The sequence below is a fragment of the Artibeus jamaicensis genome, unplaced genomic scaffold (genome assembly GCF_021234435.1).
Source record: "Artibeus jamaicensis isolate MK-2021 breed Jamaican fruit bat unplaced genomic scaffold, CSHL_Jam_final contig_793, whole genome shotgun sequence".
Lineage (NCBI taxonomy): Eukaryota > Metazoa > Chordata > Mammalia > Chiroptera > Phyllostomidae > Artibeus > Artibeus jamaicensis.
In genome coordinates this window covers 12,707,473-12,727,499 of record NW_026521975.1, presented here as the reverse complement: position 1 = coordinate 12,727,499, position 20,027 = coordinate 12,707,473, and the positions used below count along the sequence as shown (strand labels likewise).

At 41.7% G+C, this 20,027-nt stretch overlaps 1 protein-coding gene across 3 annotated transcripts in view; it reads left to right on the top strand.

Annotated features, from left to right (window-relative positions):
- LOC119039416 (kalirin) overlaps positions 1 to 20,027 on the top strand; it is a 571,768-nt gene that overhangs the window by 467,075 nt on the left and 84,666 nt on the right. For all 3 annotated transcript variants that reach the window (XM_053672926.1, XM_053672927.1, XM_037132217.2), the window contains exons 26-28: positions 10,840 to 10,909; positions 13,279 to 13,368; positions 18,435 to 18,527. In XM_053672926.1, coding sequence (XP_053528901.1) covers positions 10,840 to 10,909; positions 13,279 to 13,368; positions 18,435 to 18,527 — 253 coding nt within the window. The remainder of the gene's footprint in view (positions 1 to 10,839; positions 10,910 to 13,278; positions 13,369 to 18,434; positions 18,528 to 20,027) is intronic.

Sequence of the window (20,027 nt, the reverse complement as noted above, 5' to 3'; positions counted from 1 at the left end):
GAGGCGGAGGAAAGGAGAGGTGGTGGGTAGAGGCAGTAGGAACCACAGATGGTGGGGTGTATGGGGGGGTCTGACACCAAGGAAGGAAGGAGAGAGGCAGCCTGAGGTGGGGAAGTGGGATACAACACCTAGATAAGGAGAAGGAAGACAAGTGGCCGGCTAATAAGGGAAAGGAGAGATGGGGAGGGGGAGGGGAGGGAGGCCGTAATGGTGGAGATAGACCGATGGAAGGAAGGACAGGAGGGAGAGAAAGGAAGTTGCTGAGCAGGTATTTAGGGAAGGAGGAAGGGAAAGAAATGGATAAGGACCAAGCCCTCCCTGGGCTACCATCCTGTTGCAGTTAGGCGAACCAGCAAGGTGTTTTTCAAACATTTTTTTATGTGAACCAAAGGAAAAAATGTATACATTATGTCTTGATATATTATATATTGTAGGGAATTAAGTTTTTTCAAAATAACACCCTCACTCTGTGTTTTTAGGTGCTGATATTTAAGGTTAGGTTCTCTTTTTCCCGCCCCCTCCTTTCCTTCATCCTCTTCCTTCTTTTTTAATGCTGAGTTACACCCGACGAATTGATTTTATAACCCTCGAAACACTATGGGTCAGTCTACAGCTGCAAGGCAAGGGGCTGGCTCCACCAGGTGCTGAGACAAGGGATGTGCAGCCCACAGCAAGTGGGCAGGGTCGTACTGCTGGCCGCTGCTGCTCCAGAATAACAGCATATAAAAGCCTGGGGTCGGGGTGGGGGGAATCCTTTAGAGATAATGGAGTTCTCCTCTACTCCCTTGTTTTATAGAAACTGGAAGTTATAAAGGTTTGTGACCTTCCCAAACCCATTAGTAGCACAACCAAAGAATTCGGGTCTTTTCAACTCCCTATTACAACACAGTCATTTTCTTCACATTCAAATGTCAAGGACAGAAGAAAGGGAAGACCTGTTACAATGTTTTGTGGGCCCTAAACCCATACTTGAGGGATAACTTTAGGCCTCACACAACCCATCAGAAAGGCTGTATAAAAATTTAACTCTGATTTTGTTGTTCGATTTTTTCAGTATGCTGTCAAATTTGTTACTGGTTATAGATATTGGGGAATACCCAAGTCAAGACAAGCTCGAAACACTTTTTGGATGTGTCAAAGTAATGTTAAAATTCGTTATATACACAAACTGCTTAGTATCTATTCCTAGTTGCTGGCAGCACACTAATGGATGTGTATAACACTAAATGGAAGGTTAATTTTTATATTTTATTTTGACATTGAACTTGTGATATATTTCTGCACATACTTCTTGATTCATTTGGTCACACAAGTTAAATGAAATTAGGAAATGTTAGCAAAACCTATTCAACAGATAGAAGTGCAGCAAGGTAAACTGCTGCTTGAGGTTGGAGGCCGAGGTTGAGGAATATGGTGACTAGGAGTCCAATCCTACACCCCTTCCCCCTCCAGGTCTAACCTAGGCTGAAGTTCCTTGTGTGCAGTGAAAGGGCAGGGCTGGCGATTCTCACAGCTCAGCCGGTTGTCATGGCGCTGAAGTTCCTCCTCGAATAATCCCACACCTTCCCTGGGGTGCATGTGACGCTCCACTCGTTCAGGAGCTGCTCCAGTGTGCTGGCCACCCAGCCTAGCCCTTACATTCTAGAGCCTCTTAAAGGCTAGGCTCTGAATCTGTCTGGTCACTAGGGGTTTTTTAGAAATGATCTCTACCTCTACGTGTATGACCTGCTTTGACAAGGAGGCAATGTCCTGGACTTCCTGCAAAAAAGTGAGCGTGATGTCTTTCTCACCTGACCTCCAACTATATGTATCCTTCTCATTGTTCTTTTTCCCTTTGCTACAGCCCCCACTCTCATTCCTTGTGTCACTGCCTCCAGCATTTCAACAAGTGCATTTGTACAAGAACACACACACATATGCACACACACACAAGGTCATCAAATATATTTATGCAGACTGCATCCTTGATGTAAAGGTCTGTCTGGTGGACCTGGTTGTAAGTCCCTCAGAGAGGGATGCAATTCTTCAGTGCACTGAGACTATAGGCCAGGTTTACCTTTGGAGAAAACAAAATCAAAATGACCCAGGGTACCTTTGAAATGCTGTTGTTTCCATAGTACTTTTTTTCTCTCTCTTGTTTTTTATTGTCCAAGTATAGTTGTCTCCATTTTCCCCCCACCCCAGCCATCCCCACTCCCCACTCTCAATCTATCCCCCTTCGGTTTATCCGTGTGTCCTTTACCTGTGTTCCTTGATGACCCTTACCCTATTTTCTCCCATTATCCCCTCCCAGCTCCCCTCTGGTTACTGTTAGTTTGTTCTTTATTTCAATGTCTCTGATTATATTTTCCTTGCTTGTTTGTTTTGTTTATTAGGTTCCACTTATATGTGAGATTATATGGTATTTTTCTTTCACCACCTGGCTTATTTCACTTAGCATAATGCTCTCCAGCTCCACCCATGCTGTCATGAAGGGTAGGAGCTCCTTCTTTCTTTCTGCTGCATAGTATCCCATCATGTAAAAGTACAAGAGTTTTTAATCCAATAATTTACTGGTGGGCACTTAGGTTACTTCCAGCACTTGGCTATTGTAAATTGTGCTTCTATAAATGTTGGGGTGCATAGGTTCTTCTGAATTGGATTTCAGGAGTCTTGGATATAATCCCAACAGTGGAATTGCTGGGTCAAAAGACAGTTCCATTTTTTGTTTTCTGAGGAAATTCCATACTGTTTTCCACAGTGGCTGCACCAGTCTGCATTTCCACCAATGCACTAGGGTTCCTTTTCTCTAAAACCTCACCAGCACTTGTTGTTTGTTGATTTGCTTATGATGGCAATTCTGATCGGTGCGAAGTAGTATTTCATTGTGGTTTTAATTTGCATCTCTCTGATGGCTAGTGATGCTGAACATACTTTCATAAGTCTCTAAGCCCTCTGTATGTCCTCCTTGGAGAAGTGTCTATTCAGGTCCTTTGCCCATTTTTTAATTGGGTTGTTTCTTCCTGCAGTGGAGTCATGTGAGTTCTTCATGTATTTTGGAGATCAAACCCTTGTCCAAGGTATTGTGTTTCCATAGTACTTAATAATGTACCTCAGAAAGCTTTTCTGTCAGTTAGTGTTAGAGATTTCATTTTCCAGGATTCTGTACAAAGCCAGAGGAAAACATTTTTCTCATGGAGTAGTTTCATAATGTATTGCATTGTAATAATTTTTTTCTTTTTAAAAAAAATATTGTATTGATTATGCTATTACAGTTGTCCCATTTTTTTCTCCCCTTTATCCCCTCTGCCCTGTACCATCCCTCCCACCAGCATCCCCCACCCCCTTAGTTCATATCCACGGGTTGTACATGTGAGTTCTTTGGCCTCTCCATTTCCTATACTATTCTTAACCTCCCCCTGTCCATTTTGTACCTACCACCTATGCTTCTTATTCCCTGTACCTTTTCCCCAATTCTCCCCCCTTCTCCTCCCCACTGATAACCCTCTATGTGACCTTCATTTTTGGGATTCTGTCCCTACTCTAGTTGTTTGCTTAGTTTTTTATGTTTATTTATTTGTGTTTTAGGTTCAGTTGTTGATAGTTATGAGTTTGTTGTCATTTTACTGTTCATAGTTTTGATCTTCTTTTTCTTAGATAAGTCCCTTTTAATATTTCATATAATAAGGGCATTGTGATGATGAACTCCTTTAACTTGACCTTATCTGGGAAGCACTTTATCTGTCCTTCCATTCTAAATGATAGCTTTGCTGGGTAGAGCAATCTTGGATGTAGGTCCTTGCCTTTCATGACTTTGAATACTTTTCTCCATCCCCTTGTTGCCTGCAAGGTTTCTGTTGAGAAATCAGCTGACAATCTTATGGGCACTCCTTTGTAGGTAACTGTCTCCTTTTCTCTTGCTGCTTTTAAGATTCTCCCCTTATCTTTAATCTTGGCTAATGTAATTATGACGTGTCTCGATGTGTTCCTCCTTGAATCCAACTTCATTGGGACTCTTTGAGCTTCCTGGACTTCCTGAAAGTCTATTTCTTTTGCCAGATTAGGGAAGTTCTCCTTCATTATTTTTTCAAATAAGCTTTCAATTTCTTGCTCTTCCTCTTCTCCTTCTGGCACCCCTATGATTCACATATTGGAACATTCAAAGTTGTCCTGAAGGCTCCTAAGCTTCTCCTCATTATTTTGAATTCTTGTTTCTTCATTCCATTCTGGCTGAATGTGTATTTCTTCCTTCTGCTCTAATTGTTGATTTGAGTCCCAGTTTTCTTCCCTTCACTGTTGGTTCCCTATATATTTTTCTTTATTTCACTTTGCGTAGTCTTCATTTTTTCCTCTATTTTGCCACACTCAACCATTTCTGTGAGCATCGCGGTTACCAGTGTTTTGAACTCTGAATCTGATAGGTTGGCTGTGTCTTCATCATTTAGTTCTATTTTTGGAACTTTGATCTGTTCTTTCATTTGAGCCATATTTTTATGTTTTGGTGCACCTGTTACATAGTAAGGGGGAAAGCCTTAGGTATTCACCAGGGCAGGGCAAACTACCCAGCTGCACTGTGGCACTGTATGTGGGGGAGGGGTCTAAGAGGGAACAATGATGCTTGCTCAGGTTTTGGCTGGCTTTCAGTCACTTCCTCCTCTACCCACAAGCAAATTAGGCCCTTTTGATGCTAATTCCTGGGTGGGCGGGTTTGTGTACATTCTAGGATTTTGTGTGTCTCTCCAATGAACTCTCTTGTGAGGCTTGGAGTTTCTCCCACCACTGCAGCCCCTGCAGGTTTTTACAGTCAGAGGTTTTGAGGCTTTATTTCCCTGCACTGCAACTCTGGGTTGTGCAGTGTCTCACTCTCCAGTTGTTCCTCCCAGTTTATCTGCAAGAGAATATGGGACCCCCTGGTCTGCCAGCCAGCACCCTGCCCTACCACTCCTCCAGGTGCTGCCATGCCACACACCCTCTCCCCACTCCTACCTGTCTCAGTGAATATTTCTTTAACTCCTTAGTCATTGGATTTCCATACAGTTCAATTTTCTGGCAGTTCTGCTTATTTTTTGTTCTTAAATTTGTTGTTGTTCTTCTTTTGATTGTGTGAGGAGACAAAGTGTATCTACCCATGCCCCCATCTTGGCTGGAAATTGAATTGTAATAATTCAATAGAGTAGTGACTTTGCTTAGATCTTGACATTTCCTTAAAAGTTTTATTCATTTCTGAAAGAACCATAGACATTCGCACAAACACTTCAACAACTTGTTTTTCTCATTCTCTCATAATTTATTATATATAATAATTGAAATGGCAAGGACCAAGATACTGCTATAAAACAGCTGAGGTGAAATATTCCACCATTTATAAGAGAGTTCTGGCCTCTTGTACTTTAATTTAAGCTTATCATGTCTAGTTGATGTAGGGGAAATGATATGGATCAGACTTACATAATCTATCATCTTTATAAATTTCAAATTAAAAAGCAAACTAGAGTTTAATACTGCCACTTGCTTTCAACAATTACCCTGAGATTATAGTAAATATCATACTCAAAGTTGTGAATTTGTATGCCCAACACAAGATAGCTTTTCTAAATCTTAACTTTTTTATTTAAAAATTCAATCATAGTCCCTGCCAGTTTTGTTCAATTGTTTGGAGCATCATCCTGTAAACTGAAAGGTTGCCGGTCCAATCCCTGGTCAGGTCATGTGCATGAGGGAAGCTACCAATTGATGTTTCTCTGTCACATCAGTGTTTCTCTCACATGCATTCTCTTCCCCTCTCTTTAAAAGCAATGAAAGAAAATGTGCTCAGGTGAAGATAAAAAACCTCAATCATATAGCGTCAATGCAGGATTTGCCAACTGGAAGACCACTGAATCTAGGGCCATGAGCTACAAATGCTGATCTGTAGACTGGATGCATCAGAATTACCCAGGGAGCTTTTCTAAACAGTACAGGTAGATCCTATCCCCGGTGGCAGTGCACAGCCAGGTGTGGGGATCAGTAACTAGAGTTTTCCAAGAGTGTTCTGTGAGTAAAAGTCTGATACTCCCTCAAAATACATTCCACTCTCAAATTAGTTTGGGAAGCACTGCACACTGTATCACTTCAGAGATTTATAGTGAACCTGATCGTATTGGGTTGGCTAAGAAGTCCACATGGATTTTTCTGTAAAATTAAAGGCACATTTTTCATTTTTACCAATAACTTTATCAGTTTGGATATTTTAGGTGTGTTGACTATCTCCTGCATGATATGTTGATTGCTCTCAATTAATGTCTTGATTTGATCACTATCAACTTCAACCAGTCCACCCAACTGTGGAGCATTGTCCACTGAGGTATGTCCAGCACAAAACTTTGCAAACTGCTTTTGACACAGTCAATCACAGCACCTTCTCCATACACTGCATACATCTTTTTTTTTTACCTTTCTTGAAATAGTAAAGCATAATACAAGTATGCCAAAAATGTTGTATATTTTTCATCTCCAGTATTAAAATGGATACACAAAAATTCACCAATTTTGATTTTTTTAATGCACATTGATATGACAGCTGCCACAATACAATCTAACAGAACTGTTTTTGAATAAAGTTAATGACAACTAAGTGCTACTAGAGCCATGTTACGGAAAAAACCCTTTTAAGTCTTTGGCCAACCCAATAGTATAGGATTTTGGAAGTCCTACAGTAAAGAAGCCAGCTTACCCTAGGATTTCCCAAATTTAAATGATATGTCGCTTTGGAATCTACTTTTTGCACTAATACAGGATCAAGATTTTCCTGGGATATGGTTGCAGGAGTGTCCAACCTTTTGGCATCTCTGGGCCACCCTGGAAGCAGAAGAGTTGTGTTGGACCACATTAAACACATAAGCACTAACGAAAACTGATGAGCCACAAAGGTGTTAAGTAAATTTACAGTTTTGTGTTAGGCCACATTCATAGCCATCCTGGGCCCCATGTGGCCCATGGGCTGCTTGTTTTTAACAGGGGCTTAGTAAGGGGAGCTCCTGAACTTTGTCTCTGTGAATGGGGGAGAGTGTAAGATACATGTTTATCAGAGTATGGTTTCATTAAGACTGAGAAACACTGATCCCGAAAAACTGATGTTTATTTAAGTGCCTACTGTATACCAGGCACTGAGGTGGGTTCTTTAACTATGTGGATTTGTTAAATTCTCACAACAACTCCACAAGGGAATTACTTAAAGACAAGAAAATGAAGCTTTGGAAGACCCCCTCACAACTGTGACTACTGTGAAGTCTAGTTCTTTAACTCATGCTTGGTTGCAGAAAAAGGAAAGTGAGACATGGAGTCAGTAGAAGGGTGGACTAGTGGTAGTTGCTGTTAAAACTCACATTTTCCAGAAAGGCATTGATTGTAGAAGTAATATTCTAGGCATTTAATTAATTTTATAGTGCTTTCATTTCTGAGGATTTTCAAACTGAGCATTCTCCCATGGGTTTTTGATAGTTGCTATCACAAAAAGCCAGGGTATTGCTCTATTTAAATTTCTAGGATTTTATATAAACTTGTTAGCACTGTTTTCAGCATCTAAATCAATGATCAGTTCTGTGGTTACAGTTACCACTGTTTGTTTAAAATTAACCTTAACTGACCAGCAAGCTGACCATGGGTCATAAATTAAGGAAAAAGGAAAACTTTCCAAGATTATTATGGGTATCCTTGCAACTTCTAAAACAAAAATATATACAAATGATGTATTATATAGAATTGTGTACTCGAAACTTATATAATTGTATTAACCAATGTCACTCAAATAAGTTTTTTAAAAATAGGAAAAAAAACCAACAAAACAAGAGCCAAAAAATACACTCAATTCATAGACTATACCTTAAATTAGTAACTAGAGTTGCTTCTGAGGAGGGGCCAGGAAGACAAACAGTTTGTTCTTTCATCATGTCTATCTGTGACTTACCAAAAAAGTTAACTATTATAAAAAACAAAAATACCACAAACACATAATTTTATATTCTGTGTGGAATGCCATGTTCCAGGTTGTTTTACCATTTAGTTGCTCACTCTTGGAGGAGAATGGCTTACATCCCACGAAAATCAGAGCTTAGGGGCTGGAGTGAGATCCTGAGAGTGGGGAAGTGGAAGTCTCTCAAAAGCATTTATTTATCCTAAAGCCCAGGGCCTCCAGATTCATCCCTTTCTCTGCTTTTTCTCTTCTTCTAAGCTCTCCCATCCTCCTATGTTCTCCTTTATCCAAAGCAGTTCATTTTCTGTCACCAGTCTTTGTCCTAAAATAGTTCCTCAGATTTTCTGTCCCCACTCGCCAAGTCATTACAGCCCCCCACCCCCAAGCCCTGTTCAGCCCATCATGGCTCAGAGCTGGGTTTCCATTCATTGTCTTCCCTGAGATTAATATTGAAGGCCAGTGTGAGAAATGACCATGTAACGAGGTTCTCAACACCTTCTGAACAACTGTGAAGCTCTTATACATTATATTATGTAGTGTTCCTCATGGAAAAGAGCCACATAATAAAAGTTCTTTAGAATTCAGTTTCAGGTATAAAAATACTTATTAAAACAGGTTAATATTATACTAATATGGTAACATATTGTTATGGAAGTTTTCCAGAATTAACATATTATATATACGGTAATGGGGTAGGTTTCTTCTCTTTGCAACAAAAAAGGATTTTTCTCATTAATGTTCAAAAAGGTTTAATCCTCAATTATATTTTTCTTGTTTATACTTTGGAAGTTGTATTAAATACATTGGTGTCCCCTATGGTTTTTCTTAAAGCGGTAGTAAACATGATTTTTAAAAATTTTCCAGGATTATTGACTTTCGATCTCTGCATATTTGCATTTCAGAAGCTCAGATTGCATTGTAACCTATTCCACAGTTCAGATCTAGGTACTCTAGGTGATTACTATCAATGGGTACTGCCAGGAGTCCCCAAAGTTTTTGTGTGAGTTTTGTCATTACTAAATACCAATTTGCTGTAGAAAATTTAAGTTGCAGATAGATAAAAATATCATCTATGATTCCACCAATCATTATTAGCATTTTGGCTTTCCAAATATGACTTGCCAAATATTTTTCTGTGTCATCGGAAAGAGAACAGAGTGACACACACCCAGAACCCAGAACCAATTGTACTTGTGAGAGACTGCCAGAAAGCTGGGGAAGTAGGAGCCAGGCAGAATAAATCAAATCAATAAAAGTACTTTTTCCATTGGTAGAGGTTCACTTGTAAAATAATTCAGAACCGCTTTATATCATTTCATTTAATTTTTAAAATCAAAATTAAATATGAAGTATATATTGAGAAGTCATGTCCACCACTAGCTCACCCTGTTCCTTCCCCTGATTTCCAATGTCAAAAAGTTTTTTCTTTAAGCCACTTTATTGATGTGTGATGGACACGTAGAAAGCTGTGCACGTTTAACATAGACAGCTTGACGAGTTGGGGGTAAGTGTGTGCTCCGTGAACCCATCCCTACCATCCCGGCAGTGAACATGCCTGTCACCTCCCAGAGCTTTCTCCCATTGTTGTTGTTAGGTGAGAACATTTAACATAATATCCATGTCTTAGTAAATTTTTAACATACAATATAATATTGTTAACTGTAGGTACAATGCTGTATACTACATATCCAGAACTTTCCTTGAATAACTGATATTGCACCCTTTAACCCTTAGTTTCTTGGGTTGGAAAAAAGCACATATATTTCCCTCTTAGACAGAAGGCAGCATGTTATATACATTCTTGCAGATCTTTCTATTTTCACTTACTATCCTGCCCTGGGGATCTTCCATATGAAAATGCAGAAAGCTTTGTCTTTTTTTTAATAGATCATAGTATTCAGTGCTGTGGATACACCATGGTTTACTCAGTCACCTGCAAACCACCTTTTGCCATCGTAAACACTGCCAGTGAATACGCATGTGCGTGCAGCACCTCATGCGTGTGTGACTGCAACTTTAATTTTCCAGGATTAAAACTGCAGAGACGGAATCTTGACAGAAACTGTCCAATTGTCCTTTGTAAAGATTACACTGTCAGTCATTTCCATCAGCATGTAACACCACACCCTCATAACTATGTATTTGAAAAATTTTGTGTGGTTTTTTAAAAGCTATCTCCACTCCAATGATGCCAGCTTATTAGAGCCCATGTTTTCTGAGCTCAAACAAACTGTTTAATGTATTAATTTGAAATCAGTATAATCAACTCTTGATTACTCACTAACACAGAAAGGAGCCATGGCACAGATACGCACAATAGCAGAGAACTCCACAGTCATTCAATTCAACTTTGAAACGCATTGTAACTTTTTCTCCATTACACTCTTTTTTTCTAATGACGTCTACATTGGGAACCATTGATGTACAATTTTTAGCACAAACTGTCTATGGTGGAAGAAGAAGGCCAAGAATTAGAAAAAAGTTGTGTAGTATTAAATATTTTTCCACTTTTCCCTTGGGATTGTGGATGATATTAATTTGTTCTTTTTGATATTTATATCTATATTTTTAATGTTCAATGTGTTCAGGTCACTTGTATTAAAAATTGGTTTGTACTTGCTATTAAAAGGCCCAAAACAAGGGTGATAATTCATTATTTTCAGCCAGAGAAGTATAAACCCCTAAGGGAAACTATGTCATTTTAAGTAGCACTAGTTAATCAATTAATAAACATTTTAATGACATTAGTTCCCACATATTTAAACTGATCTTTGCCACATTGTCACTGAGTGGAGAGGCCATGTGTGAGTAATGGAGCATCTACGAGTCTGTGCCGGCCTCAGCACAGGCCTCTGAGGGGCGGGGAAGCTGCACAGAGATGTCTGATTCAGCCTTTCTTTCCCTTGCAGCATCTTCCTCAAGGAGCTGGAGAAGTACGAGCAGCTGCCTGAGGACGTGGGACACTGCTTTGTTACCTGGGTAACCGACCCGAAATCCTGTTTCTCCCATAGTCCCAGTGCTTTCCTGGAGGGCAGATGAGATGGCATCACTTTTTGGTGCCTGACCTGAGAACTGGTGTCACTGACACTCTGACATAGGACCAGGTTCTATAGAAAAGGGCCAGGAGTAGACCTGAGAGAGGCAGTCCCTCCCTGAGGAGCGGTGCCCTCCTTGGGAAAAGTCCCAGACTTGTGTCCAAGTGCCACGTTAAGTTTTCTAAGCACTTTCCAAAATCAAAGTGTCAGCAGACTGAAACAAGACCACCACCCTTGATAGAGAAATACTCTAGCTCCATCCACTATTTTTGTTGTTTTTGATTAGGTTTTTTTGTTTGTTTTTTAACTGGATGAGGATTAAGGAATTAGAACTTTGGGAATACATCAAACCACCAACTTGTTGGTTACATGTTCTTCCTTAATAGAGAACACACTCTTCAGGTGTCCATCCTAATTCTAACCTACAAAATACTGTCCAGTCATTTTCTTTCTAGGTGTTATTGTCATGGGCCAAGTAAGTGGGCTGAATGTACCAGATTCTAATTATGCACATGGAAATGTTAGTCTCCATTAGCATCTCCACATCACATTATTCTGAGCCAAGGTTTGTGATATGAGTGCAAAGGTCTCCAGAGAAGGTGGAGTAAAACACTAGGTGCAACTCAACATGGAAATTCTTCCCCCTGGGGCAGGAGATCTAATATTTAATAATTATTTTCTAATTATAACTTCTGCTCAAAATGGGTAAATTACTTTCAAAACATCTTCACAAGTCAGGGGTTAGTGCTCTAAATGGCCTTATGGAATAGACAGGGCTGTGGTCACGTTTTGTGTTTACAGATGGACACATTTCAGACAAGCTGGGGGACTAACTACTCTATGACATGCATCCCAGTCAGCTTCACAGTTCAGGACCTGAGTCGCTCCCTTTTCCTGAAACATTCACACGTGCTTCCTGGCATTCTCTCAGGTCTTAAGGAAGCCTCAGACTGCTGTCTTATCTTGTGCTGATACGTTTTTTATCTCTAAATACGTAAGGATGTGCACACTTCATGTTAATGCTGATAAACAACATATGATTCCTTACACGTCTGCGCTGTAGAAGAAAAAAAGATAAACCATTAAGTGAAGGGATTTTTAAAATCTTGTTTCATACAATTTGTGAATTGCCTTGCAATCGACCATAAGTATGATTTAACAACATCTCTTAGGGATGCTGAATGCCTCCCAGGTAGTACATAAATCCAGAAATTGGCTTCAGAAAAATCTTGGTGATTGCATAAAATATGCACGTTTTGCCAAGAATTATCCCAAGATGATTTTAAGTCTTATAACCTTAACCTATGAGTGTAGTGCAGAAATAAATGGTAGAAAGACTATGACCAAGAAGCCTGAAGTCGGCTTCCCAGGACTCTACCACTGTTCAACAGTGTTCACATCTGTGCAGTGGGGATGATGATAACCAAGCTCACTACACAGGGTTCTTGTGAGGATCCGACAGGTTAATATACATAAAGCACTTAGAAGAGTGCTGGCACAAATGAAACCTGCCACGTAAACAGCGCACATCTAGGCTGCTCCCTCAGATGAGGACGCCCCAAATGCTTTATAGGCACCAAGGTGGGCAGTGGTTTACAAATGGGGAAAGTACTTAGTGGACAAGATACACATAGCTTTCCCGGTGGAAAGGGTGTGTGGCACCAACCAGAGGGTCCTGAAGAAATGAGAAATGAATTTTCACCAAGCCATAAGGTTCTTGACTTAAAGTAACAAGTTGGTTAGCACTCATTGTTCAGGCCCTGCCCCAGAGGGTCCCGTACTTTCCTGTCCCCCCATCAGTGCTTCTGAGAGGTTGGGGATGATGTCATAGTCCCTGGACACGCCCTACAAGCTGCCCCTAATGCAGATACTTGGAGTCTAAGCAGCCCTAGCTCTGAGACTGTACTTCTTTTTCATTCCTTGGTTTTTGCTTTCAGAGCAAATGCTGTCACTTTTCAAGATGAGATACACAATAGTAGGTAATCCAAACAAGGGGATAACATCTAAATAAATTCTGTCCAACTTCAGAATACATTATGATATGTGAATTGGTTTGGCTAATTCTTTTCAGCACAGACTAGTTTCAAAATAAGCTTCCTTTCAGGAAGCTTTCTGGTGCTGTTAGGAGAAAAGCATCGCAAAGTTTGGCTGGGAGCACGCACCAGATAAGCCCAGAACACTTGCCACGGGCAGTCCCGTGGCACACCGTGTCTGAGCGTCTCGCTGCACAGCCCTCGCTGGACCCTGTAGGCACGGTCAGCAGAAGGGAGCCACTAATGGATGCTTATCTGTTATTGTCTTTGTTCTTTTTAGGCAGATAAATTTCAGATGTATGTCACCTACTGTAAAAACAAACCCGATTCCAACCAGCTGATTCTGGAGCATGCAGGCACCTTCTTTGATGTAAGCTGTGATTTTCCATTCTTGAGCCATTGAAGTTCGGGGAAATGCTTCACTACTTTGGGATAATGGGTTACTATCTTTTGTTCCTTTCTTATCTTTACTGGCCATTCCAAACCTCTATCTCATGGATAAAGCGTGGAGGAAAACCAAAGTAGTGTGTGTCTTCTGTCTTACTCCATCCCATCTCAAGTGCTGTTATTTTGGACAAAGCATGTTTGCCTCCATGCCTCCACTCCACACCAGGCTAGCCATGAGTCTGGTGTGTATAGGAGCCCACCGTGATGCAGGTGCTCATTAAGATGTTGCAGTTCTATTTCATAGTCAGCTCCCTCAAATTTGGGGGTTCTCAAAGTATGGTCCTCACTGGAGAACTTGTTAGACAGGCGTATTTTGGATGCTACTGAATCAGAATCTCCAGGCCAGAGCCTGACAGTGTGGGTTTTAAGGAGCCCTCCAGGGGACTCTGCTGCCTACTCAAGTTTGAGAACCACCACTCTAATGCAATCGTGTCAACCTTGGCTACCATTGGAATCACCTGGGGGGCTTTGACAACTGCTGATTCTGGGTCCTGCCCCTGAGATTCTGTTTTGATTGGCCTGGGTTAGGGCTGGGCCTTGAGAGTTTTAAAAGTTTCTGGGTTGCGCACTGGTGCAGTAATGGAAGCCAGGAGGAGAGTCAGAGCTGATGGATCTCGTCAGATCTTTTAGTTTTGAATGAGGATCCAATCCTGATGGTGAATGATGGTGTACGTCTGTAAGTTCTGGTCCCCAGAGAGTGACCTAAAGTGGAGAGAATCAAGGGGGTCACTGCAGGATCCAAGGGAAGAACAAGAAAAGGGAGAGAAGAAACGAGGAGGCAGGAAGGAGATGCAGTGAGAGAGAGCCTGTAACAGCGATGCCCATTCCGGTAGACAGATCCAAAGTGACAAAAGCTTGAGGTTCACCATGTCTATCAGTCTGTCTTTCTGCCTACCTGCTTCCATTCCTTCCATGAATATTTTGAATGTCTTCTGGACGCAAGACAGTGTGGCAGGCTCTCTGGGGAATACAGACATTTAAGTTTACAGTTTACAAAATAAACCTTCTGAGCCTCTTTCTAGCCTGACACTGCCATAACAGAGATAATTCCCCAGGGATCCTATTGCTCAGTGAAGCAATCACACTTGCATGGGAGAAAACCAGGCGAGAAAAACCATATGATTTGTTAATCGAGCATTAATATGAAAATGGTTATAAGATCCGAAGCTGGAATTTATGAAGTTAGATATGATAAAACAGAAAATCCAAGTAAAGGGCTACTTTAACTTGTTATCGGAGTTTATGGAATGTTTTGTCCATTATCTTTGCTCAATAATGTATTTCTCTTAAGGTGTTTCTGAATGACTGTTCATCAACAGTATCTAGAAGGGTCTTTTTAAAGTTTTAAATGCACCTTGTTCTGTCTTTGACTTTGCATTTTTCCAAACATACGTGCCCTGTGCTCTGAGCAAGCCTTGGACCAGCGGTCCCCAACCTTTTTGGCACCAGGGACTGGTTTCATGGAAGACAGTTTTTCCATGGAGCGGGAGTGGGTAGTGGGGATGGTTTGGGGATGATTCAAGCACATTATATTCAAGTTCACCTCCTGCTGTGTGGCCCCTTGGTTCCTAACAGGCACTGACCAGTACCTGTCTGTGGCCTGGGGGTTGGGGACCACTGCCTTAGACCATACTGCTTACTGATCTTTGCTCACCCTGCTCTCTCTGCCTAAAATGGCTTGCGATGCCCTCTATCACACATGCACACACTCAAACACGTACAAAGTCACTCTTAGGAACTCTTCCTTTACTTTAAAGGTGCAGTGCTGCTTTCTGGGTGGATCCTTCCCTTTCTCTATGCGTACATTATTGCTCTTCGCATTACTCTCAGCATTTGTAATGATTTACCTTTTGGCAGGTTAACATTGTACCTTTCTGTTACACCTCCCGCCTTGAGGTTGGCTAATGAATTATGTACACATCACAATATCTGGTGTTAAACCGCATTTTCCTTTAGTCCCACATTCCTCATATTCCTGTTTCTAGCCAATTTCTGGACTTTGAGAGGTCAGATAGACTCCACATTTTGCACCCTACCCTCCATTTCCAAAGCAGTGCCTAACTAGCCTCCGCATTAGTTGGGAAGGCCCACGGAAGGGGTTCCTAGAGCTTATCCTGGAGGTGGGGGGCAGTTAACTTTCCTGATCGTTCCCAAAGCTTTCCAGGAAGCATAATTTTTGCAAGTTTTTTCCACCCATCAGAAGGGTTTTCCTAAATTCTGCACTTAGGAACTCTCTGCTTTAGACCCTCATTCTATAAAAGAGATAAGCCCTTAATAAAGGCAGCCCCTTATCACCCATTCTTATAAAGAGAACACAGAAAAATGAAGGCCTGGAAAGTCTCACACATTAACATGATCCAGACTTTTCTACTCCAGATACAAAAACTGTGAGGCAGTGATGCCTGATGTCACATTGACCACTAAGCGTGGTTCTCTGGCCCAGCCACTGGAGGCAGCCCCCTTCCTCACCGCCCCACAGGCTGCCTTTCCCCCTGCTGGCGTCTTGTCAGAGGGGAGGACTGTCACAGGTCCATTATTGCATGTGCTGTCTTGCCAAAGCCCCCAAATAAACTCACAGTGTTTACTCTGCCGAAGAGAGTCAAGCTGCCAGCTGTCTTGCCCGTCATCCTTGAATGAGTCCTGCCACAAATACACACCTCTAGGGAAGAGACAAGTGAGTGAGAAAATTGCTACTTTCTAGGATAATTGGCAGGAAACAGAGTAATTTTTGTTATTATTCCCTTTTTTTTACCCTTCTCCATAGCCACATAGCAAGTCCTAAGTTGTCTGACTTCAAACGTTTCTTTTTATTTCTCCTAATGCTTGGTCTTCACTAGTCTTGGCTTAGGCTCACCTGTTAAACACGTGTGTGTGTGTGTGTGTGTGTGTGTGTGTGTGTGTGTGTACTCACAGACCTGTGCAACTACCCCACAGTCAATGTTAATGTTAGAATGGTTTTATCATCTCATAAAGCAACCCTGCCCTCTTTAGCTACCACCCCCAACCTTATCCTCCCCCTGACTCCCCAGCCTTAAGCAACCAATGATCTCTCTTCTCTTGTGTAAATTTGCCTATTCTGGACATTTTATAAAAGTGGAATCATGTAATGTGTGTTCTGTTGTGACTGACTTGATTTTTCACATAGTGTGATATTGGAGTATGTCCCGGTACTTCATTTCTTTTTATGGCCAAATAGTATTTTATTGTACAGATATATCACATTCTGTTTTTCTATTCATCAGTTGATGGACATTTGAATTGTGTCCACCTTCTCCATGTTATTACTAATACTACTATTAATAATACTGCTATAAACATCGTATGCAAGTCTTCGTGTGGACATATGTTTTCATTTCTCTTGGGTATGCAGGGTGTGGCAAAAGTAGGTTAAGTTATTTGTATGGAAAATAACACAGTAATTAACAAATAATAACACAAGAATAAAGCATTTCAAGTACTCATAACTTTAAACCTACTTTTGCCCCACCCTGTTTTCCTAGGAGTAGAGTTGCTGGATCATATGGTAAAACTCTATGTCTACATTTAGCCTTTTGCAATAACCTCTGAATCAGTCTGTTTGCCTCTGTTTTCCAACCCCTATGTTGCTGTTAGATTTAAATTACTCTTCCCGAAACATTGCTTTTATTGAGTTTTCCTTCCATTAAATATCTACAATCCTTGACATTGAGAAATTCACCAACAAACCCTAATTCTTCATTCTAGCTCAACCTTAGCAATCACCTAAAAGCATCTCGCTTCTCTAACTGTATTTTTCACTTTTTCTAGAATCTAGGTGTGCAGCCTCTGTACCTCTCAGGCATGGTCCTCATTATCATCTAAATATATAATGATTATTTCCTGTGTATTTTGCTCTATATGGTTTCCCTCTATAGGGAACTATTCTCCCAGCTTCCCACTTCACCACCCCAACCAACCCTCTAAGCCCCAGCCGAAGGCTTCATGTCTGTAAAACCACTCATGGGGCCAGTGACCCTTCTCTGGTCTTCCTGGCTATAACCAATGAGAACGCTTACTGTTATCCTTCATTGCTGCCTATTTCATGTGTATGAGTATTATCAGCTAGCTAGAATGTAAGATTCTTGAGGGAAGAGACTAAAGTTTATTCTCCCCTAACTGTCATTACACCTAGACCTTGGGGGATGGAAGATCACTTTGGAGGCAGGTTAGAGAGTGGACTAAAATGAGAGACTAGAGGCCCAAACAGCAGTTGGAGGCCACGGTCATAGCCTGGGTGTGAATGATATGGACGGTGTGGGTGAAAATGGACAGAAAAGACTCGTCTTCCCCAGTTGTCAGGGGCAACAGAAGGAAAACAACTGAAAATGACTGCGTGGTTTCCAACTCAGCAGACCTGAAGGATGAAGGAGGTATCCTTGATCACAATGAAAAAGTTGTAAGGAGGAAGTGGTGATTCTCAGTCAGGATGCATTAAATTTAAAGAGAAGAGAATGGGAAATGAGATGTATCCTTGTGCAGTTTTAAGAAGGAGGCCGCAGGCAGATAAATACGCAGGGGCCATCAATAGAAATCAGAGCCTCACTCTCTGCCTTCCCTTATTCTCATCTCCCCTTTTATCCCCCTTTAGTTTCCTCCATTGGGTTTATTTCCTTTCACTTCTTCTTCTTCACCTCTCCTTTACCTTCCTGTCCAATATTTACCTTATCACTTTCTTTTTCCACCTTTGTCTTTCTCTGTTTCTCCTTAATTTCTGTTTCTGTTTCACAAATCTGCTTTGTTTCCCTGAAGCTCCTCCCCTTTCACTATCTCTCCATTTTCTTTCTATTGATTATTTACATATGCACCTTAGTCTTTCATATGTCTCTTCTGCTTCCCTCTCCCCATCAAAGAACAGTTTCTCATAATCACCTTTTTTCTTTTGTCCTCTCTTCTTACCCCACCTGCCTCCTCCCAGAACACACAGGGTATGCCTGCTCCTCCATGTCTAACGGTGCCGTTTTCATCCCGTAGGAGATACAGCAGCGGCACGGTCTGGCCAACTCCATCTCTTCCTACCTAATTAAGCCCGTCCAGAGGATCACCAAGTACCAGCTGCTCCTGAAGGTACCTTCCCTCCCCTCCGTGTCACCCCCTACCACCCGAGTGCCCAGGCCCAGGGAGTCCCAGCTTTGTCTGAGGGTGGAAAAGCTTCCACCTGAAGACCTTTCCTCTACATAGAGCATAGCTTCAGAGAGGAGCCTGTGCTGGCATTGCTGGCTCCAGACTGCATGTCCTGTCCTGTGAAATTCCAGGTCTCATTCACTGGGAGCAGGAGCAGGTTCTGACTACTTTCACACCTGCCCACCTCTGTATAGCTTTTAGCAATTGCTACCCCAGGCACTGGCTCGTACATAGAGCCTCTCCTGTCCTTCCCTCCTAGAGAAGATCCCCCTGGTGGCCACTGCTTCTGATAGGATCAAAGGTCAAGGCCTATGGGCGCTGCCAGTCTGCGTGGGCACTGGAGTCCAGAGCAGTACTTGCCATTGTCTTAATCTCTATGTTTGTCAAGGCTGTGAGGCTTTTTGGAGGAAATACTTGAAGGCTGCATATTAAAACACAACGATACTCTTATGTCTGTAGGAGCTCATCTTTTAGAGGTTCTGGAGCCAACCAAGAGATTTGGATTTTTCTAAAATCTTTTCTTTAAAAGTTAAATAATAAAATTATGTAAAATACTAAGTAATTTGGGCTGATTCTTCTCAGAGGAGAATATACTGACAGTCTGAAAATATGACATTTCCCCACAAAAAGCCCAGGAAATTGATATTATAAACAATTATATAACCTGTCTATCTTAATTCTCTTTTTAAAGATTTTATTTATTTATTTTTAGATAGAGGGGAAGAGAGGGAGAGAAACATCAATGTGTGTTTGCTTCTCACACACCCCCTACTGGGGACCTGGCCTGCAACCCAGGCATGTACCCTGACTGGGATTTGAACTGGCAATCCTTTGGTTTGCAGGCTGGCACTTGCAGAATATCACATATTCTAGCTTCACAAAATCTGAAAACCAGTGTAGTTTCGTATCTAGATTTCCAGTCATGTTAGAGAGTGTACCCATCGTTAGGTCCATGAGGTCCCTGGCTTAGCACTTGTGGTGGTTCTGGGATGAGTGCAGAGGGGGCAGCAGTGAACCTGTGCCCTGAACCTCGTTTACCCCTCTGGGTCAGGGCAGGACCCTGTTCCACCCTTTCCCTTCAGCCTCCTCCTTCACACCTCCTTTCTGTCTCCACGAAGAGACCATGGGCTCTTGCTCCCAGGCACTCAAGTTGTCCAACTGCAGAAATGACTTAGAGAACTACAACGTGGTGTCGTGCCCGCAGCCTTTACTGAGGGCTAGTGTGAGAAATAACAAAGTGCAGGACACCTTGGCTGTTCTGGCAGAAGCACTTTTGAAGATGTCCTCTTTGTTACGGGGTTTCTTATGTAAAGACCCAGAACTTCTCACAAGATCTCCACGTGGGGCATTGGGGGTGGGGGGGATGTGTGTGCTGAAAAATCGGTGTCCGAAATCACAGGAGCTTTAGGTCCTCCTTTACCTGTGACTGTCAGCATCGAGTTC